General features: G+C 43.0%; 1 protein-coding gene across 2 annotated transcripts in view; it reads left to right on the forward strand.

Moving 5' to 3' along the window:
- The first annotated feature begins 4,415 nt into the window (after positions 1–4,415).
- LOC138950722 (mothers against decapentaplegic homolog 4-like) overlaps positions 4,416–17,996 on the forward strand; it is a 38,520-nt gene continuing 24,939 nt past the window's right edge. The window contains exons 1-5 of one of the 2 annotated variants that reach the window (XM_070322449.1): positions 4,416–4,495; positions 12,648–13,029; positions 14,273–14,447; positions 16,194–16,223; positions 17,766–17,900. In XM_070322449.1, the coding sequence (XP_070178550.1) occupies positions 12,793–13,029; positions 14,273–14,447; positions 16,194–16,223; positions 17,766–17,900 (577 nt within the window). In that variant the 5' untranslated portion in view covers positions 4,416–4,495; positions 12,648–12,792. The remainder of the gene's footprint in view (positions 4,496–12,647; positions 13,030–14,272; positions 14,448–16,193; positions 16,224–17,765; positions 17,901–17,996) is intronic. The other variant, XM_070322450.1, reaches the window with a different exon arrangement.

The following is a 17,996-nucleotide window of genomic DNA, read 5'->3' on the forward strand; positions in this document are numbered from 1 at the left end:
CCTGCCATCTGTCTGGCACCACCATTCCTATCATGATATCAGTCTGGCACCATCATTCCTATCCTGACATCTGTCTGGCACCATCATTCCTACCCTGATATCTGTCTGGCACCATCATTCCTACCCTGATATCTCTCTGGCACCATCATTCCTATCCTGACATATGTCTGGCACCATCATTCCTATCCTGACATATGTCAGGCACCATCATTCCTATTCTGACATCTGTCTGGCACCACCATTCCTATCATGATATCAGTCTGGCACCATCATTCCTACCCTGATATCTGTCTGGCACCATCATTCCTACCCTGATATCTGTCTGGCACCATCATTCCTACCCTGATATCTGTCTGGCACCATCATTCCTATCCTGACATATGTCAGGCACCATCATTCCTATCCTGACATCTGTCTGGCCATCATTTCTATCCTGACATCTGTCTGGCACCATCATTCCTACCCTGATATCTGTCTGGCATCATCATTCCTATCCTGACATATATCTGGCACCATCATTCCTATCCTGACATATGTCTGGCACCATCATTCCTACCCTGATATCTGTCTGGCACCATCATTCCTATCCTGACATCTGTCTGGCACCATCATTCCTATCCTGACATATGTCTGGCACCACCATTCCTGCCCTGATATCAGTCTGGCACCATCATTCCTATCCTGCCATCTGTCTGGCACCATCATTCCTATCCTGTTTTCTGTCTGGCACCACCATTCCTATCCTTGCATCTGTCTGGCACCATCATTCCTATACTTCTATCTGTCTGGCACCATCATTCTTATCCTGTCATCTGTTTGGTACCACCATTCCTACCCTGATATCTGTCTGGCACCACCATTCCTATCCTGCCATCTGTCTGGCACCATCATTCATATACTGCTATCTGTCTGGCACCATCATTCTTATCATGTCATCTGTCTGGCACCATCATTCCTATCCTGACATATGTCTGGCACCATCATTCCTATCCTGACATATGTCTGGCACCATCATTCCTACCCTGATATCAGTCTGGCACCACCATTCCTATCATAACATATGTCTGGCACCACCATTCCTACCCTGCTAACTGTCTGGCACCACCATTCCTATCCTGCCATCTGTCTGGCACCACCATTCCTACCCTGCTAACTGTCTGGCACCACCATTCCTACCCTGCTAACTGTCTGGCACCATCATTCCTATCATGACATATGTCTGGCACCACCATTCCTACCCTGCTAACTGTCTGGCACCACCATTCCTATCATGACATATGTCTGGCACCACCATTCCTACCCTGCTAACTGTCTGGCACCACCATTCCTATCCTTGCATCTGTCTGGCACCATCATTCCTATACTGCTATCTGTCTGGCACCATCATTCTTATCATGTCATCGTCTGGCACCACCATTCCTATCATGACATATGTCTGGCACCACCATTCCTACCCTGCTAACTGTCTGGCACCATCATTCCTATACTGCTATCTGTCTGGCACCACCATTCCTACCCTGCTAACTGTCTGGCACCATCATTCCTATCCTGCCATCTGTCTGGCACCACCATTCCTATCATGACATATGTCTGGCACCACCATTCCTATCCTTGCATCTGTCTGGCACCATCATTCCTAACCTGCTAACTGTCTGGCACCACCATTCCTATCATGACATATGTCTGGCACCACCATTCCTACCCTGCTAACTGTCTGGCACCACCATTCCTATCCTTGCATCTGTCTGGCACCATCATTCCTATACTGCTATCTGTCTGGCACCATCATTCTTATCATGTCATCGTCTGGCACCACCATTCCTATCATGACATATGTCTGGCACCACCATTCCTACCCTGCTAACTGTCTGGCACCATCATTCTTATCCTGTCATCTGTTTGGTACCACCATTCCTACCCTGCTAACTGTCTGGCACCATCATTCCTATACTGATTTCTGTCTGGTACCACCATTCCTATCATGACATATGTCTGGCACCACCATTCCTACCCTGCTAACTGTCTGGCACCACCATTCCTATCCTGCCATCTGTCTGGCACCATCATTTCTATACTGTTTTCTATCTGGCACAACATTCCTATCCTTGTATCTGTCTGGCACCATCATTCTTATCCTGTCATCTGTCTGGCACCATCATTCCTAACCTGCTAACTGTCTGGCACCATCATTCCTATCCTGACATCTGTCTGGCAGCACCATTCCTACCCTGCTAACTGTCTGGCACCACCATTCCTATTCTGCAATCAGTCTGGTATCATCTTTCCTATCCTGACATCTGTCTGGCACCATCATTCCTATCCTGGCATATGTCTGGCACCATCATTCTTACCGTGCCATATGTCTGGCACCATCATTCCAATCTTGACATCTGTCTGGCACCACCATTCCTACCCTGCTAACTGTCTGGCACCATCATTCCTATCCTGACATCTGTCTGGCACCACCATACCTACCCTGCTAACTGTCTGGCACCACCATTCCTATTCTGCCATCTGTCTGACACCATCATTCCTATCCTGACATCGTTCTGGCACCATCATTCCTATCATTGCATCGGTCTGGCACCATCATTGCACCACAGATTTGTGTATGTATTGTATTTTTCTTAACCTGGCATCGGTTTTGCAGTACAGTCTGGACAGATACGTGCGTGCACACACACAAAAATATTGACCCGAGTGAGATTCGATCCCACGACTTGGGAGCCAACAGTGTTGGAATACTGCAGCTCTTATCCCCGCGGCCACTCTGCTCGCTTGAAGTTTGAGGCAAATTAGTTCATATCAAGTTATAACTGAGCGAATGTTCACTAGAGATTTACAAAACAAACATGGATCAAACCGTGGACAACAGTGAGATTGTAACATTTATTTCACTCTTTCTTTCTTTATTTGGTGTTTAACGTCGTTTTCAACCACGAAGGTTATATCGCGACGGGGAAAGGGGGGGTGATGGGATAGAGCCACTTGTTAATTGTTTCTTGTTCACAAAAGCACTAATAAAAAAATTGCTCTAGGGGCTTCAAGTGCAACGTAGTAAAATGTATTACCTTACTGGAAGAATCTCAAACAGAATGAGGCAGAGCGATGTTAAGATATCAATAACCAAAGGGAAGTAATCGCTCTTAATGCATACGACATGTGTAATAGAGTAAGCGAGAGTTGTACGGAACCTTTGCAAGTTTCCAGTACAAAGGACTTAACATTTCTTACATTCTTGACTAAAATCTTTACAAACATTGGCTATATTCTATACAAGAAACACTTAACAAGGGTAAAAGGAGAAACAGAATCCGTTAGTCGCCTCTTACGACATGCTGGGGAGCATCGGGTAAATTCTTCCCCCTAACCCGCGGGGGGATTTATTTCACTGTCCAGCTGCCTGTGTTCGTGGTTGCAAAAGGCGGTCAGACAAAAGATCGAGTTGGCTAGTTGTACATACTGACTCAGTCACACACACACACACCGTGCACTCACACACACACACACAAACTGACCGCCAGTCCCAATCATATCGTAGGTATTCACTATCATAACTGATTATCTCTCATTTACCCATGTGTCCATTACTTTAGAAAACTGAAAAATAATTTTCAGAGCTTGTTTTTAATCCAAATATAACATATTTATATGTTTTTGGAATCAGGAAATGATGTAGGAATAAGATGAACGTAAATTTGGATCGTTTTATATATAACAAAATTTTAATGACCAAACACGCTCAGAAAGTTAAAACGAAGAGAGGTACAGAAAAGCGTGCTATGCAGCACAGCACTACCGCGCTGAACAGGCTCGTCAGTTTCACTCCGTTTTGCACAAGCGGCGGACTACGGTCATTGTGAAAAAATGCAGTGCGTTCAGTTTCATTCTGTGAGTTCCACAGCTTGACTAAATGTAGTAATTTCGCCTTGCGCGACTTGTTCTTTTTTTGTTACTACGCAACACCTTACCTACATCGTCATGGCGACATGGAGAGACTTTCTACTCTTTTTCTCGTTATACTAAGTGGTCGCGCCGATCGATACGAGCAAAATCCGAACAGTTCTAAATTTAGCCTTGACCCCAGCCGGACAAAGACCTATGTAATGATCTTGCTTTAGTCAAGAGATCAATACTTCTACCCTACTGACCTACTTTATACCCTCTGCAGACAAACATGTCGTCTGGCCTGCAGAGGAAGCGACGCCAGAGACACTTTCCCATTGATATTACGTAATTTAGATTGAACAGACACAAATGCAGCTATGTTGCCTAGATGTAGCGGTATAGTCTGAGCCAGACGGCTCAGAGTGAAAGCATTTTAGGTCAGCTGAAATAGGTCACTTTCACTCCCTGAATCTAGGGGAGGCTACTTGTGAAGGACCGGAAATTTATACTCTGGGACATGCGCACACGTTTATTTTGATTTGCTCGCCTGCCTCGTACACACGCTTGTGTTAATTGCCATGTAATTACTACAACAAAGCGGATCGCGGTAAGTAAATCACCGTCACACGTTTCTGGAATGATGTAGCGCTGATGTGCACCTGTTTTGCGAGCGAAAGAGGTTTACTTCCCGAGATAAAAGGCCACGGAGGTAGCGGTGACGATGTGGCGCTATCTTGGTCTCTTCGCAGACTCGGTGGCACCTGAAGAAATTGAATGCATTTCTTCGGGGACATCGTGGCAGAACGGCAGTTTTGCAATGCAAAATAGCCGCTGGTGCGTCGATGGATTAAACAGTGAGATCAAATTATTTCCGGTTTAGAGGGGATAGTGTTGCTGTTGATGCTTTGAAATAATAGAATACGCGTTTTGTGGAGTTTGATGATTTGACGCCAGATTGTTTGTAATGAGAGATACATTTACGTATCATTGTATGTATTGTTATGTGAGGCTATGGTGAGATGCAGATTCTGCTTATTTTTTAGTTAAATTTTCGAAGCTTCTAACTTTAATGATGAAAGTATGTGTGTGTGTGCGCTGGATAGGAACTTTGAGGTACGAAAAATGAATTGTTCAGGTTTTAACTTGGAATGAAAACTTGAGTGGTATAGTATTAGTAATTGCAGTGCCACCTGTTTCTTTTAGTTTTGGTTTTAGTTTTACCACGAGAACATGAATTTTAAACATTTATGAAGAGTAAAAACGTTAATTCCAGTAGCCTAATTAGTATACAACATTCACTTGTTTTGGTAATGTCCAAACCATGCACAATAATCTCAATTTCATATCCAGAGTTAACTTCATCTAATGGTCTTCTCTTATTTTGCAAACTTTTATCCTATAGTATAAATAAGTTCTTGGAAAACTGGTTCAATTAATCAGCCTGAAATTGTAATTTGTATTTGTTCACACTTGAAAAGCAATTAACCATGGTTTTTTTAATGATATATATGGCTCTGTTATCCTTCCATGTACCTTATTCTTGAAATTAAGATACATTTGTACGTTGTAGTTGTACATGTGTATACACGTATGCATGCTGAAAGTCAAATACTGAAAAAGGTCAAATTTGGGCAGATCTTGAAAAGAAAGTGAAAAGTGATGCACTGCTTAATTCTTTGAAACTTAATTTCAAATATATATACTTGTCACAGATTCCATGTCATTTGTAAGCAAAACTTAAGGTTCAGACAAAGATAATGTTTAGTCCACTTTTGCCATTTGAAAGCGATGGAATGTTCTTCTAAAACGTGATATGATGATACAGTCATGGTTAATGCTGGGTCAGTAATTAGTTAAGACAACTGTCTGCAGATCAAGTCAGAAACAATTATGTGTGTGACTGTGTGTGTGTGTGTTATTAGTAGTAAATAGTACACTGTACAGTCGTAATTACATTGATAATTTTTTACAAACACTACCGTGCAAATAGTGATGTATACTCCAAAGCCAGGCAAAGGTGTTGTTCCGGGACGCCCTCCCACCCCTCAAAAAGATGTTTTAAATTTTTTTTTTAAAGGAAATCAAGATTTGAAGTATGAAAAGACAGATTCTTCTTAATTTCTAGTTCTACTGTGATACTGATGCAGTGATAGACCAAAATGTATGTAATTCACTTTTATTTAATACAGGCTTACAGAGATGAATACATTTTGTAAACTAAGAAAGGAAACTAAAATTCAGTCAGGGACTCTATCAGGTCGAATGAAATTGAAAAGATGGTAAGGCCAAAAAAAAAAATAGGTCTGTTTACGGTAACCCGACCGACCCTATTTTTTTCGCGCGACCCTAGACTTTTTTTTGGCATTTGGGGGGGGAAAAAAATCTTGGTTTTTTTGCAAAATAACGTAAAAATATGGTTTTTTGGAGAGAAAAAAAAATCCCGATCTACCGACCCTATTTTTTTGGCCTATGTTACCGTAAACAGACCTTTTTTTTTTTGGCCTAAAGACCAACAACCAACCAACCAGCGCCCTCACTGACGTCATAGACCATTTATCCTGGACCGCCAACTAGCTCTCTCTCCGCTCTTTCTCTCTATTACGAGGTAGCGCCTCTCGCATTTAGGAACCTGCGCTTACATGGCCTTTCAGAAATCAGGGGGATGTCATATCCGGTGTCAATTGTAAACATGGACGAAGTTGCCGAGGTAAGTTCTGAAAATGCTAAAATAAACTCAGCAAAAGTGCATATATATATGGAACATGTTTTTCGATGAGTTTTGTTAAGTTTAGTTTGGAGTTTTGGAAAATCCAGTTCATTGTCACCTCCCATTGTCACAAATAACTGGAGCGTGCTTTCTTTTCACTGTCTTCGAATCGCTGGCCTTTGAAACCGGACAAGAGTTGTAACCTCGAAGGGTCACGTGACGAGTTGGCGGTCCAGGCTATTTGGTCTATGCTGACGTCAATCATACTCAGTGTTTGTCTTCAGGCCTCGGTCTTCAGTCATTGACACGGACAAAGCACTTGGAGCTACAGTGGAACCCCCGTTTTAAGACCTTTAAAAATCGGACAAAATCAGGTCTCATAAAAGGAGAGAGTCTTAAACTGGGGGTATGAACAGACAATCTCAGATAACAGGGTTTTTTAAAAGGGGGGAGTCTTAAAAGGGGGGTTCCACTGTATTGGCTCTAACCGGTAATTACCGGTATTTTACCGGTTGAAATGAGAAACTACCGGAACAAAATTGGCTGCCGTTATGACCTACCGGTTGATTTTTAGAACTACCGGGGTTTTTTGGCTGGTAAAACAACAAAACCAGTACTCTGAGTTGGACTCTTACTGGTTCCAATGACCCGTCTTCAGGGTTGTTTCTTGACTGTTTGCATCATAAAAGTTTGCGTACCGGTTTGAAAAAATACTAGCGCCATCACTGGTTCCACTGTAAAACAAAAGAATGTGTGCTTCAGAGAAGCTATTTATTCCTATTATTAGTAAGGATACAGTTTAAGTCCCAACATTTAAAAACAACCCAACCCCCCCCCCCCCCCCCCCCCCCTCCCCTTTCGTTTTAAATTTAAGACCTTTCAGATTTCCTGTCCATAGCCGAGCTGTACATTTTCCTTCATTTTAAGTATTTAACTTTAATTTAGTTTAGGCCCCCCCAAACAAAAATCTGTTTAGGGTATCCTGATCGACCCTATTTTTTTGCGCGACCCTAGACTTTTTTTGGCATTTGGGGAAAAAAAATAAAAATAAAATAAAAAATTAAATTTTTTTTTAAAAAGTCTGTTTGCAAAATAACTTAAAAATATGGGTTTTTTTAAGGGGAAAAAAACAACGACCTTACGACCCTATTTTTTGGGCCTATGTTACCGTAAACAGACTTTTTTGTTTTTTGCCTTACGACTCCCTCATTTTGAAGACCTGTTTTCTCAGCTTTTGTAGGTCTTGAATTCAATGGGGGTTCCAATGTATTACATTTTGCAATCATTTAAACTTCTTCTTCAGCGTTCCAGAATTGTCTGGTTACGTGTGAGCTCGTTTGCCCATTTGGGTTCCCCACACTATCGGCAATGCGATCGTGACGTCACAGCCACTGGTTTTCTAAGCGGTGGCCATCTTGGTAAGCAGGATATTGCGTGCTTCGGATGCTCCTAGTGCTAGTACTGGTTCAGTTAGCGTTTGGGAAGTTCTTCGGCTGTCATCATGGAAACCATGAATGTTCTGTATCAGTGAACGCTTAGTGGGACTTATTCACTGGCCAGATAGGCAGTCTCTGCATGACAGCATGCGACATGAGTTCATTGAGGCCTTTGGAAGAAATGTTGCTGTGATCATTGACTGCTTTGAGATTCTTATTGAAAACCCTTCAAATTGTAGGGCTCGCTCAAAGACATGGTCAAATTATAAACACAACCACACCATGAAATATCTCATAGGCATATAACACCACAGGGGGTTATTTCATTTCTGTCGAAGGGGTGGGGAGGGAAGGCAAGTGATAAGATGATAACAGAAAATAGTGGATTTCTGAATCATCTGTTACCAGGAGACAAAGTGCTAGCAGATCGCGGCTTTGATATAGAGGAGATTGTAGGTCTTGCATGTGCAGAGGTGAAAATCCCTGCATTTACTAGGGGAAAGTGTCAGATGCATTCCCAGGACATTGAGCAGACAAGGAAAATTGCACATTTAAGGATCCATGTTGAACGTGTAATTGGCAATGTTGTAATGAAATATACCATTCTGAGTAGTACTATCCCCATCAATCTAATACTGCCTTGTGAAGGCGAGGATGTAACATTCCTCGACAAAATAGTGGTTGTTTGCTGTGCCCTGACCAACATGTGTCCAAGTGTGGTGTGATTGTGTTTGACTCTGAAGATGTGTGTGTATAGCATTCTGGAATCATCCCATTGTATCAGAATTGTGTTTACAACTTTCTTGTTGTGCTCTGACTTGTATGTGCAGTGACATGGTGATTTGTTCTGTTATTTTCAGAGTTTAAATGGCTTACATTAAGTAACAGTCACACCAACAAACACTGAAACAGGCACATATGTGTGGTACCACTGAACTTTGCAATTTTCACTGTCACAAGCAACCATGTCACCACTTTCAGGCTTGCGACACAAACACCACACACTGACTTTTCTCCTGGGCTTGGCCTTGGAACAAATAACTCTTTTGGTTCTTTTCGGGGGGGGGGATTGCTTTTCTGAGGACTGAGTGGCATTCTTTCAGAAGTTCTGGTTAGATGCTGTGTCTGTGAATCTGGAGTGACAATCACAGATGTTGAAGCTGTGTGAATGTTTGTGAAGTGTTTTGCAACCATCTCTGGCAGGACAACTCTTTGAAAAAATGCCTTGGCTTTTTCCTCTGCGCGCTGCAAAAAGGCAGCGTCTGGCTCCACCCTCACAACCAAAAAATCTACTGTGGTCCACACAACAAAGTCACAGTAATCAGCCTTGGTTGCAAGAAGCTGACACTGAACCTGGGCGTAATAGGGATGGCCAGGTTTCAGTACAAATTCCCCATCACTTTGCAACGACAAACAGAAACATGTATCATTGCACGCCTCACGCACAGTCACCTCTCAGTGCTGCTTACCAAGATGGCCGACGCATCACGCGTGCATGGGAACACCTACGTCATCGCGCATTGCCGATACTCTGAGAGCATAGTCAGCTTCACTCCGCTTTCGTTGAGTAGGCATGCTGGAGTGGAGATTTTTCCGATCTCCCAGGTCAACTTATGTGCAGACCTGCTAGTGACTTAACCCCCTTCGTGTGTACACGCAAGCACAAGACCAAGTGCGCACGGAAAAGATCCTGTAATCCATGTCGGAGTTTGGTGGGTTATGGAAACACTAAATCATTTTAACAAAAGTATTGATCCATGATTGAGGATTCATGAGAGTTTTCAGTTACAACTCACAGGCTGAAAGGTGATAGACAGTATTTTCCTGTTGGCTGAATTTATTTGAAGTCATCCTGTTTGGTTAGTCACTGACCGAGGACGTGTTATTGTTATGACGCTGGAATTCTACAACCAGTGATGGCGCTAGTATTTTTTCAAACCGGTGCGCACACTTTTATGATGTAAACAGTCCAGAAAAAAACAGTAAGCTGGTCATTGGAACCAGTTAGAATCCAACTCGGAGTACTGGTTTTATTGTTCTAGCAGCAAAAAAACCAACCGGTAGTTCTAATAACAACCGGTAGGTCAAACCGGCAGCCAATTTTGCTCGTCGCGATATAACCTTCGTGGTTGAAAACAACAAACACCAAATAAAGAAAGAAAGAAAGCCAATTTTGTTCCGGTAATTTCTCGTTTCAACCGGTAAAATACCGGTAATTACCGGTTAACGCCAATACTCTACAACTGCAGGCAGTTACAACTACAACGTTCAAGTATTCTTCCTCGCCCGACATCCTATTCCTAGCACATCTTCCCAGGTGCAAGACATCCAAATATATCCTTAGCCATGAATGATGCAGTTCTAAGTTAGTTTTGGAATATTGATTCTATTTCACAGTAGGGGACATTACATTTTTTCCGACTGACGTAGGTAATCGTTGACGTGATGTACTACCAGTACCACGTGTCATAGTCCTAATGAGGAGCACTCAGAGGTAGCTATGCATGTATGAGTCTATGACCTGTTCTACACATGTATCACCATCTTTACAGTGTGCATTCATCCACACGCCTTTGTCTGTAAGTGTAAGTTAGGGTTAGGGTTAGGTTGTTCACGACCTGATTAATCTCCCCATGTTAGCGCATGCGCATTGACCGCAATGAGAAGGATTGTTCAGGCAGAGTTTTCAGTTCGTGATACCGGCCCTGCGTTTCTTTGCAAGAGCGCCCTGTGCTTGGGAAACGACATGCTTTTGTGCAGGCGGATTGAAGATGGCGGATGAACATCAGTCAATGAACGATGCGATCCAGTTTGACAGACGGAACTGGCATTGATTACAAGCGAAGAAATGTTTGATGACAAAGTCGTAGAATATGATCGTCATAGGAAATGTTTTCAGACATAGTTTACTTTAAAATGGGTTTAGAGTTAAAATACTTGTTCATCATTTCTTAATTGGTATGATGTAATTGAAGCGCTAGAACCGTCGTATTAAAGAAAGTTTCGTCATCGAACTGAAACCAAAACACTACGGCCGCCGTTTTTGTTGCCTGTGCACTGCCTGCAAGAGTCGCCGTGCAGCACCGCTGAGCGTCCATGGTAGGCAAAGGGTTTGATAGGCGCTGCGGTAAAACGTTCCGGGGCGTCTTACACTGCGAAACGGCCTGCTGGGCTTCATAGTTACGGCTGCGACAACTTATAGTGCTTTTCATGTCAGCGTCCGGGAAATCTGTACGGCCTAGCATAGTCACTACTTTTGGTGTGTCCTCCATAGCACAGTTTAGCTAGCGCAACACTTGTTTGCAGTCCCGCAGTGCCCCACTGCGGTTATGAAATTAAAGGCCCCTCCTGTTTTTGGAACCGCAGGAGCTTTCTAGTTTGCTGTTAGGTAGATTTTTGGTTTCTCTTTCCTGTCATGCTCTCTTTTTCTTCATGAATTCTTTTCTTTTTTCTGCCTTCTTGCTCATTCACCTGTATTTTTTCCAAAAATCTCTTCTCTTGCCGCTTGTCTCGCGATTCATGTATAGTTTAATCTGTTAGTGTTCTGATGTAAGTCCAGCAGTAGATAGGTTAAGCCTATTTTAACATACTGGAAACTGGTAATCTTCCAGTAGGTATTAATTTAGTTTTACTAAAGCCTGCTGGGACACAAGTAATGGGTTAGTGCATTTGTAAACAGGAATCGCTTGACAAGTGGCCCCCTTCATCCCCCCCTTCCTCGTCCTGATATGGCTCTGCGTAGTCGGCTGGACGTTAAGCAACAAATAAACAAACAAACAAACAAACTTGTTTGCAGAAAATTCTTTTATCTTTTTTTGAGTGTCTTTGTCTTGTTAAGTTGTTTGTTTGTTTGCCATTTCAGTGTCAATCAGATTCCTTCTTTATTATTTCGATACTCGCAAAGTCTGGGTTGGTTCATTGAATGTAAAACAAAAAATAGCCGTTTACCCGCATGATTGTGTAAGTGCCCCCCCACCCCACCCCCTCTCCAATTTAATCTGATTGCATTTCATTTTTCATTTCTTTTGAGGTTTTGTGGTTTTCATTCTGGAATGCTGAAGTCCCTCTTTGCCTTGAATATTCTCTGTGTTGATTTAGGCCCCCCCAAAAAATAGGTCTGTTTACGGTAACCCGACCGACCCTATTTTTTTCGCGCGACCCTAGACTTTTTTTGGCATTTGGGGGAAAAAGAAGAAAAAAAAATCTTTTTTTTAGTCAAGCAGTATGTAAGAAATGTTAAGTCCTTTGTACTGGAAACTTGCATTCTCCCAGTAAGGTCATATATTGTACTACGTTGCAAGCCCCTGGAGCAATTTTTTGATAAGTGCTTTTGTGAACAAGAAACAATTAACAAGTGGCTCTATCCCATCTCCCCCCTTTCTCCTATCCCATCTCCCCCCTTTCCCCTATCCCATCTCCCCCCTTTCCCCTATCCCATCTCCCCCCTTTCCCCTATCCCATCTCCCCCCTTTCCCCTATCCCATCTCCCCCTTTCCCCGTCGCGATATAACCTTGAATGGTTGAAAACGACGTTAAACACCAAATAAAGAAAAGAAAGAAAGCGGTTACTTCTCTTTTGGTTATTTGATTGTCATTTCTCTGTCGGCCCTTTTCAGGGGTTTGATTCCAGAGCTTCTTCTCCGCGGAGCCCAGCGAGAGCGCGTCATCGTCTGCTCAGAGCACCCCCTACCCCCGCCCCCACCCCCACCCGCCACCACGGCCTCCTTGAGCCACGGCGCGGCAGCGTTCGAAGCCTACGCCATGACGGCCCAGGCCCCAACCTCGGCCGACGCTTGCCTCAGCATCGTACACAGCCTCATGTGTCACCGGCAGGGCGGTGAGAGCGAGAGCTTCTCCAAGCGCGCCATCGAGAGCCTGGTGAAAAAGCTGAAAGAGAAACGCGACGAGCTGGACAGCCTCATCACCGCTATCACCACCAGCGGAGCCCACCCCTCCAAGTGTGTCACCATACAGAGAACGCTGGATGGGAGGTTACAGGTGAGTTCTCAAAGTACAGTCAAAGCACCATAAGCTTGAGCTTGTTGTTGATCCTTAACATGTATTATTATGCATTATCCATAAATTGTTGAATAAAATTGTTGTTTAAACGGAAGTACAGTTTAACCTGCCCTAGCGACCATCTCTCGATAACGACCACCCGGCTATAGCAACCGCCTCAAAGGATCTCTGACTTGGGTTTTTTCCCTATATAATTCACCTTTCCATAACGACTGCCTGGGGCTAACGGTCAGTCCTTGGGTGGTCGTTATCAACAGGTTCAACTGTAAGAAGAACATTAGGTGCTGTTCACATGGCAGACTTTTGCCTCAATTTAATTAGCCAAAGTCTACTTCACAAAACTGGCAACAGAAAGCTCACGCATTGCATTTTGGGTAAATAGACTTAGCGAAGTCGACTTTGGGCTCACGTAAGGACAGCCTTCACAACAATTTTTCTTGCCAGCTTTCAAGAATTTTTTTTCAGAACCAGGTCGGTTAAAAATCACTGCCCGTGTGAGCAGGGCTAACGCTTAGACTAGTTTCAAGCAACAATTCTCTGCCTACATTCAGGCTTGTCCAGCCGTATTTGTTGTTTTCCGGAGAAGGGAATTATTTGCATTAGCGTGGGTGTCCCAATTCATTTGCTAAGATTTGTGAAAGTGTATTTTTGTAGTGAAACCCCCTTTTAAAGATCTCCACAAATCTGAGAAAATCAGGTCTTAAAAAGGAGGGAGTCTTAAAATAGGGGATTCTTAAAATGGGGGAGTCTTAAAATGGGGGATTCTTAAAATGGGGGATTCTTAATATGGGGGATTCTTAAAATGGGGGATTCTCAAACTCGTAGTAGTCTTACTCCTTCTTTCACATCATTGATGTTCCATATGGGCGGGAAAATAGCTCAGTCGGTAGCGGCGCTGGTTTTGAAACCAGTTGTCGCTATCAGTGTGGGTTCCATCCCCACGTTGGGCGAGGGGTTTATTTCCCAGTCAACTTTGTGCAGACTCTCCTCGGTGTCCGAACACCCCCGTGTGTACGCATGCGCAGGATAAAGAACCCAAGTTCACAGTGAAAGTCTCAGGGCTTGGAAACATGAATACACGCATGCAGAATTTTTTTTTTTTTTTTAAATGGATAGCGCCGTATACTGTATGGCAGCTCGCTTTCCGCACGGAGAAAGCTGCCCGAATTTCCATGAGGGTAACCTCACAGGACTATATGAATCTTATCCTTATCCTTTACAGGTGGCCGGACGCAAAGGGTTTCCGCATGTGATCTACTCACGTATCTGGCGCTGGCCTGACCTTCACAAGAACGAGCTGAAGCACGTCAAGTACTGTCAGTACGCCTTCGACCTCAAGCAGGACAGCGTCTGTATCAACCCGTATCACTACGAGCGTGTCGTCTCTCCTGGCATTGGTAAGTCACACTGTTTCACTCTTACGAGATGAAATAAGATAAGGTAAGATGATTTGATACGATTATGAACGCGAATAGTGGCATCAGCAAACTGCTGCTTTTTTGGTACATCCAGCTCTCGCCCACTAGAGGGACTAATCTGATCATTAATGATTAATGATGCATTTCATATGACTGTAAAGGAAGAAACGAAGAAAAAAAGAAAAAGCAGCAACAACTAAAAACGTGCAAACGAACAAGAAGAAAAAAGAAGAAGAAAAAAAGTATAAGTATTAAATGCATAATGAAAATAAGCTTTGGACAAGCATACGCACGGTAAATGTCACATGCTCAGTGTTATTCCTTGACTTTGGACAATAAGTCAGTTGGACCTGGATTGGAAATATGTATAGATCTACTAGGTCTAAATGTCCTGACTGCAAAAAACGTTGTTTGGTCAGAAGACCTGCACGTCAAAACTATCGGATGTTCGACCGGCCAGTGGTCAGAACACGCAGCCTTTGAACAAAGAAGAAGAATTACAGTGGAACCCTCCTTTAGGTCCCCTGAATTTAAGACTTCCTCGCTTTCAAGGCCTTGTTTTACCAGATTTCAGGGGTGGGACTTTTCCGCGAATCCGCAGACACAACTGACGAATTCCGCTGGAGTAAGGCCCAAAAAAAAGAGGTCTGTTTACGGTAACATAGGCCCAAAAAATAGGGTCGGTAGGTCGGGATTTTTTTTATTTTATTTTTTTCTCAAAAAAACCATATTTTTACGTTATTTTGCAAAAAAAACCAACGTTTTTTTTTCTTTTTTTTTTTCCCCCAAATGCCAAAAAAAAGTCTAGGGTCGCGCGAAAAAAATAGGGTCGGTCGGGTTACCGTAAACAGACTTTTTGTTTTGTTTTTGGCCTAATCTATTTTTCCGCGTCCCATTTCATCACAGTATCTATAACTTGTTGACTGAATGATATGGACTGAGAGAAGTGAAGATGGAACAGAACACTGGAGGCTTGAGAGTTAGATTGTGCTGACTTAAAACTTCTGATAACTAATAGTCATTTTGAGATTCTTTCAATGCATTGAATCATACTATTGCCAGTATTGGATTATGAATACATGGTTCATTACGTAAGTATGCACCATTACAATGTTACCATTTGTGTGTGAAAGTGGGGTTTTTTTTGTTTGCTTGATGGGGTTTTGTTTTGTTTTTGGGGTGGGGGGGGGGGGGGGGTGAGATAAATGTCTTGTTTATCTGATCCAAACGAGTTGAATTTTAGTCTCAGAATGCACCAGATTGCACCGATTTTAATGTACCATTTAAAAAATTTTTGGGGGAGCATGCCCCCGAACCCCCCTAGAAAAAAGGGATTTCCTCTTTTTTCATCACAAGAGAGTCCCACCCCTGAGATTTTCTGTTCATGCCCTCTGTAAACTTACCCCTATTTTAAGACTCCCTCCTTTTGACCTGACTTTCTCAGATTTGTGAGGTCTTAAAAAGGACAACAAGATATGCAACTGAACACTTAAATCAGCGACAGGAGGCTGAGTTTATTGTTAACGCTTTTGCTACTACAAAATCATTGGTCGGAAAAATAATTTAGAAACGGTGTGTGTTTTCATTTGTGAGTCCGCCTCTATCAGTCAGTAATCAGACATTCAGCAAGAAACTGAGATACATGTAGTTACTCTGTGTACAATTTTGAATTTTGTATTGTTCTGTTGAGAAATTCAAGCTTATGATCTCTTCTTCTTCTTTCAGATTTATCAGGCTTAACTCTACAACATGCAGGTAAAGTTTTTAACAGCATTGTGAAATTTAATGTGTATTGGGGTTTTAAAGTCCTAATGTAGTATTATAATACAGTATGCCTGTTGTTAGTTGTTTAATTTGTTGCCCCACAGTCTGTGTTACATGTTCGTTCTGTTTTAGATCTGTTCGCTTTTATGTGAGTTCTGTTTTATTGTCAGACTTTTTATGTGTAACTATGTTTCTATTACTTATCTTAAGTGGGTTTTTTCTCCATCTTTTAAAAAAAATTTTTCTAGATTATCTTCTATAACTATAGTATAAGTGGTCGTTGTCAATGAATTGTTTTTAATGCTTGTATTTTATTTCTTACGAGAAAACTTTTGAGGGGGGGAGGGAGGGAGGGAGGGAGGGAGGGAGGGAGGGAGGGAGGGAGGGAGGGAGGAGGGAGGGAGGGAGGGAGGGAGGGAGGGAGAGAGAGAGAGAGAGAGAGAGAGGGAGGGAGGGAGAGAGAGAGAGAGTTAATTTGCACTACAGGGCTTCAAACGAGCTGCTCACAAAAAATGAAGCAGAACCCCCAAATATAAATTTGAATTCAAGGCCACCTTAATTAAAGTTTTAAACTCATTTAGTAGTCATTACCTTGGGTGTTGCGAGTTTTTTTCTTTTCTTTTCCAAATGAACCGAACTGGCCACAAAAGTTTCAGTGGTTTTTGAAATGGTTTCAGCAGTTTATATCACTATTATCATACTCATAGGTATATATCTTGATAATGATAATACTAACAGACAAAGGGACGACAGAAGGCATCCTTCATTCGAAGGTCGGGTCTTTTATCAGAGGGGGTGGGTCCATATCGCACAGGTACCGGGACAGTTTCATATCTTGGCATAATGTCACGAAGTGTGTCATAAGAGGGGGGACCCGTTGCACTTGGGGTAATCATCATGTCACAAAGCGTGTCGTAAGAGGGGTGACCCGTTGCATGGCATCATGTACCGGGACTAAGACTGTTTCATATCTTGCCCCACACGGCTGTTCCCATGGCTTCATTTTTGCCTCCTTAGCTGCAGGCAGGCTGCGCTATTTTAAGCACCAATTCCTTTCACCACAGCAGAGATAGCACAGCGATGCTAGCTCTCTCAGTGACATACACTGTAGCGTGGAAGCATTTGGGGATAATAAGCAAGCAAGCTTAACAGAATAAGAATAAGAATAAGAATACTTTATTATCTCATAGAGAAATTCAGGGGTGGTACATAACAATAATACAAACAAGACATTGATTTTACATAAAACATATAGCACTATATAACATGGACATCTTTAAAGCACTGCGCTTACATATTCTCGCACACGTATAACGAACTATATGGCTAAACATCATTGCAAAACATCATAACATACAATATATACAGTGTGCTGGCTGCAGCTGTTGGTAGCCAACTGATTCCCTCTGCCTTGGCTACTTTTAACTCGCACTGAAATGCAAGCCTGGAACAGTCGTGCGTAGTGTCACAAAGCGTGTCATAAAAGGGGGGAGCGGTTGCATGGCATCATGTACCTTTGACCTTGACCTTCAGGTCCTCCAGGTCGCCTAGTGAAAGACGAGTACGGCAGCGGGGTGGTGAGTGGGGTGGGCATGTCCCAGATGGAGGCGGGCCCAGCGCAGACCGTTCAGCATCCACCCCAGGATGGATACCCTCGCCTCATGTCCGGTAAGGCTAGGACCCCTACTGGGAAGTTACTATTGAGAAAGAGAGTTGGAGAGAGAGTGTGTGTGTGTGGGTGTGTGTGGGTGTGTGTGGGTGTCC

This window comes from Littorina saxatilis, linkage group LG16 (genome assembly GCF_037325665.1).
Source record: "Littorina saxatilis isolate snail1 linkage group LG16, US_GU_Lsax_2.0, whole genome shotgun sequence".
In the NCBI taxonomy this organism is placed as follows: domain Eukaryota; kingdom Metazoa; phylum Mollusca; class Gastropoda; order Littorinimorpha; family Littorinidae; genus Littorina; species Littorina saxatilis.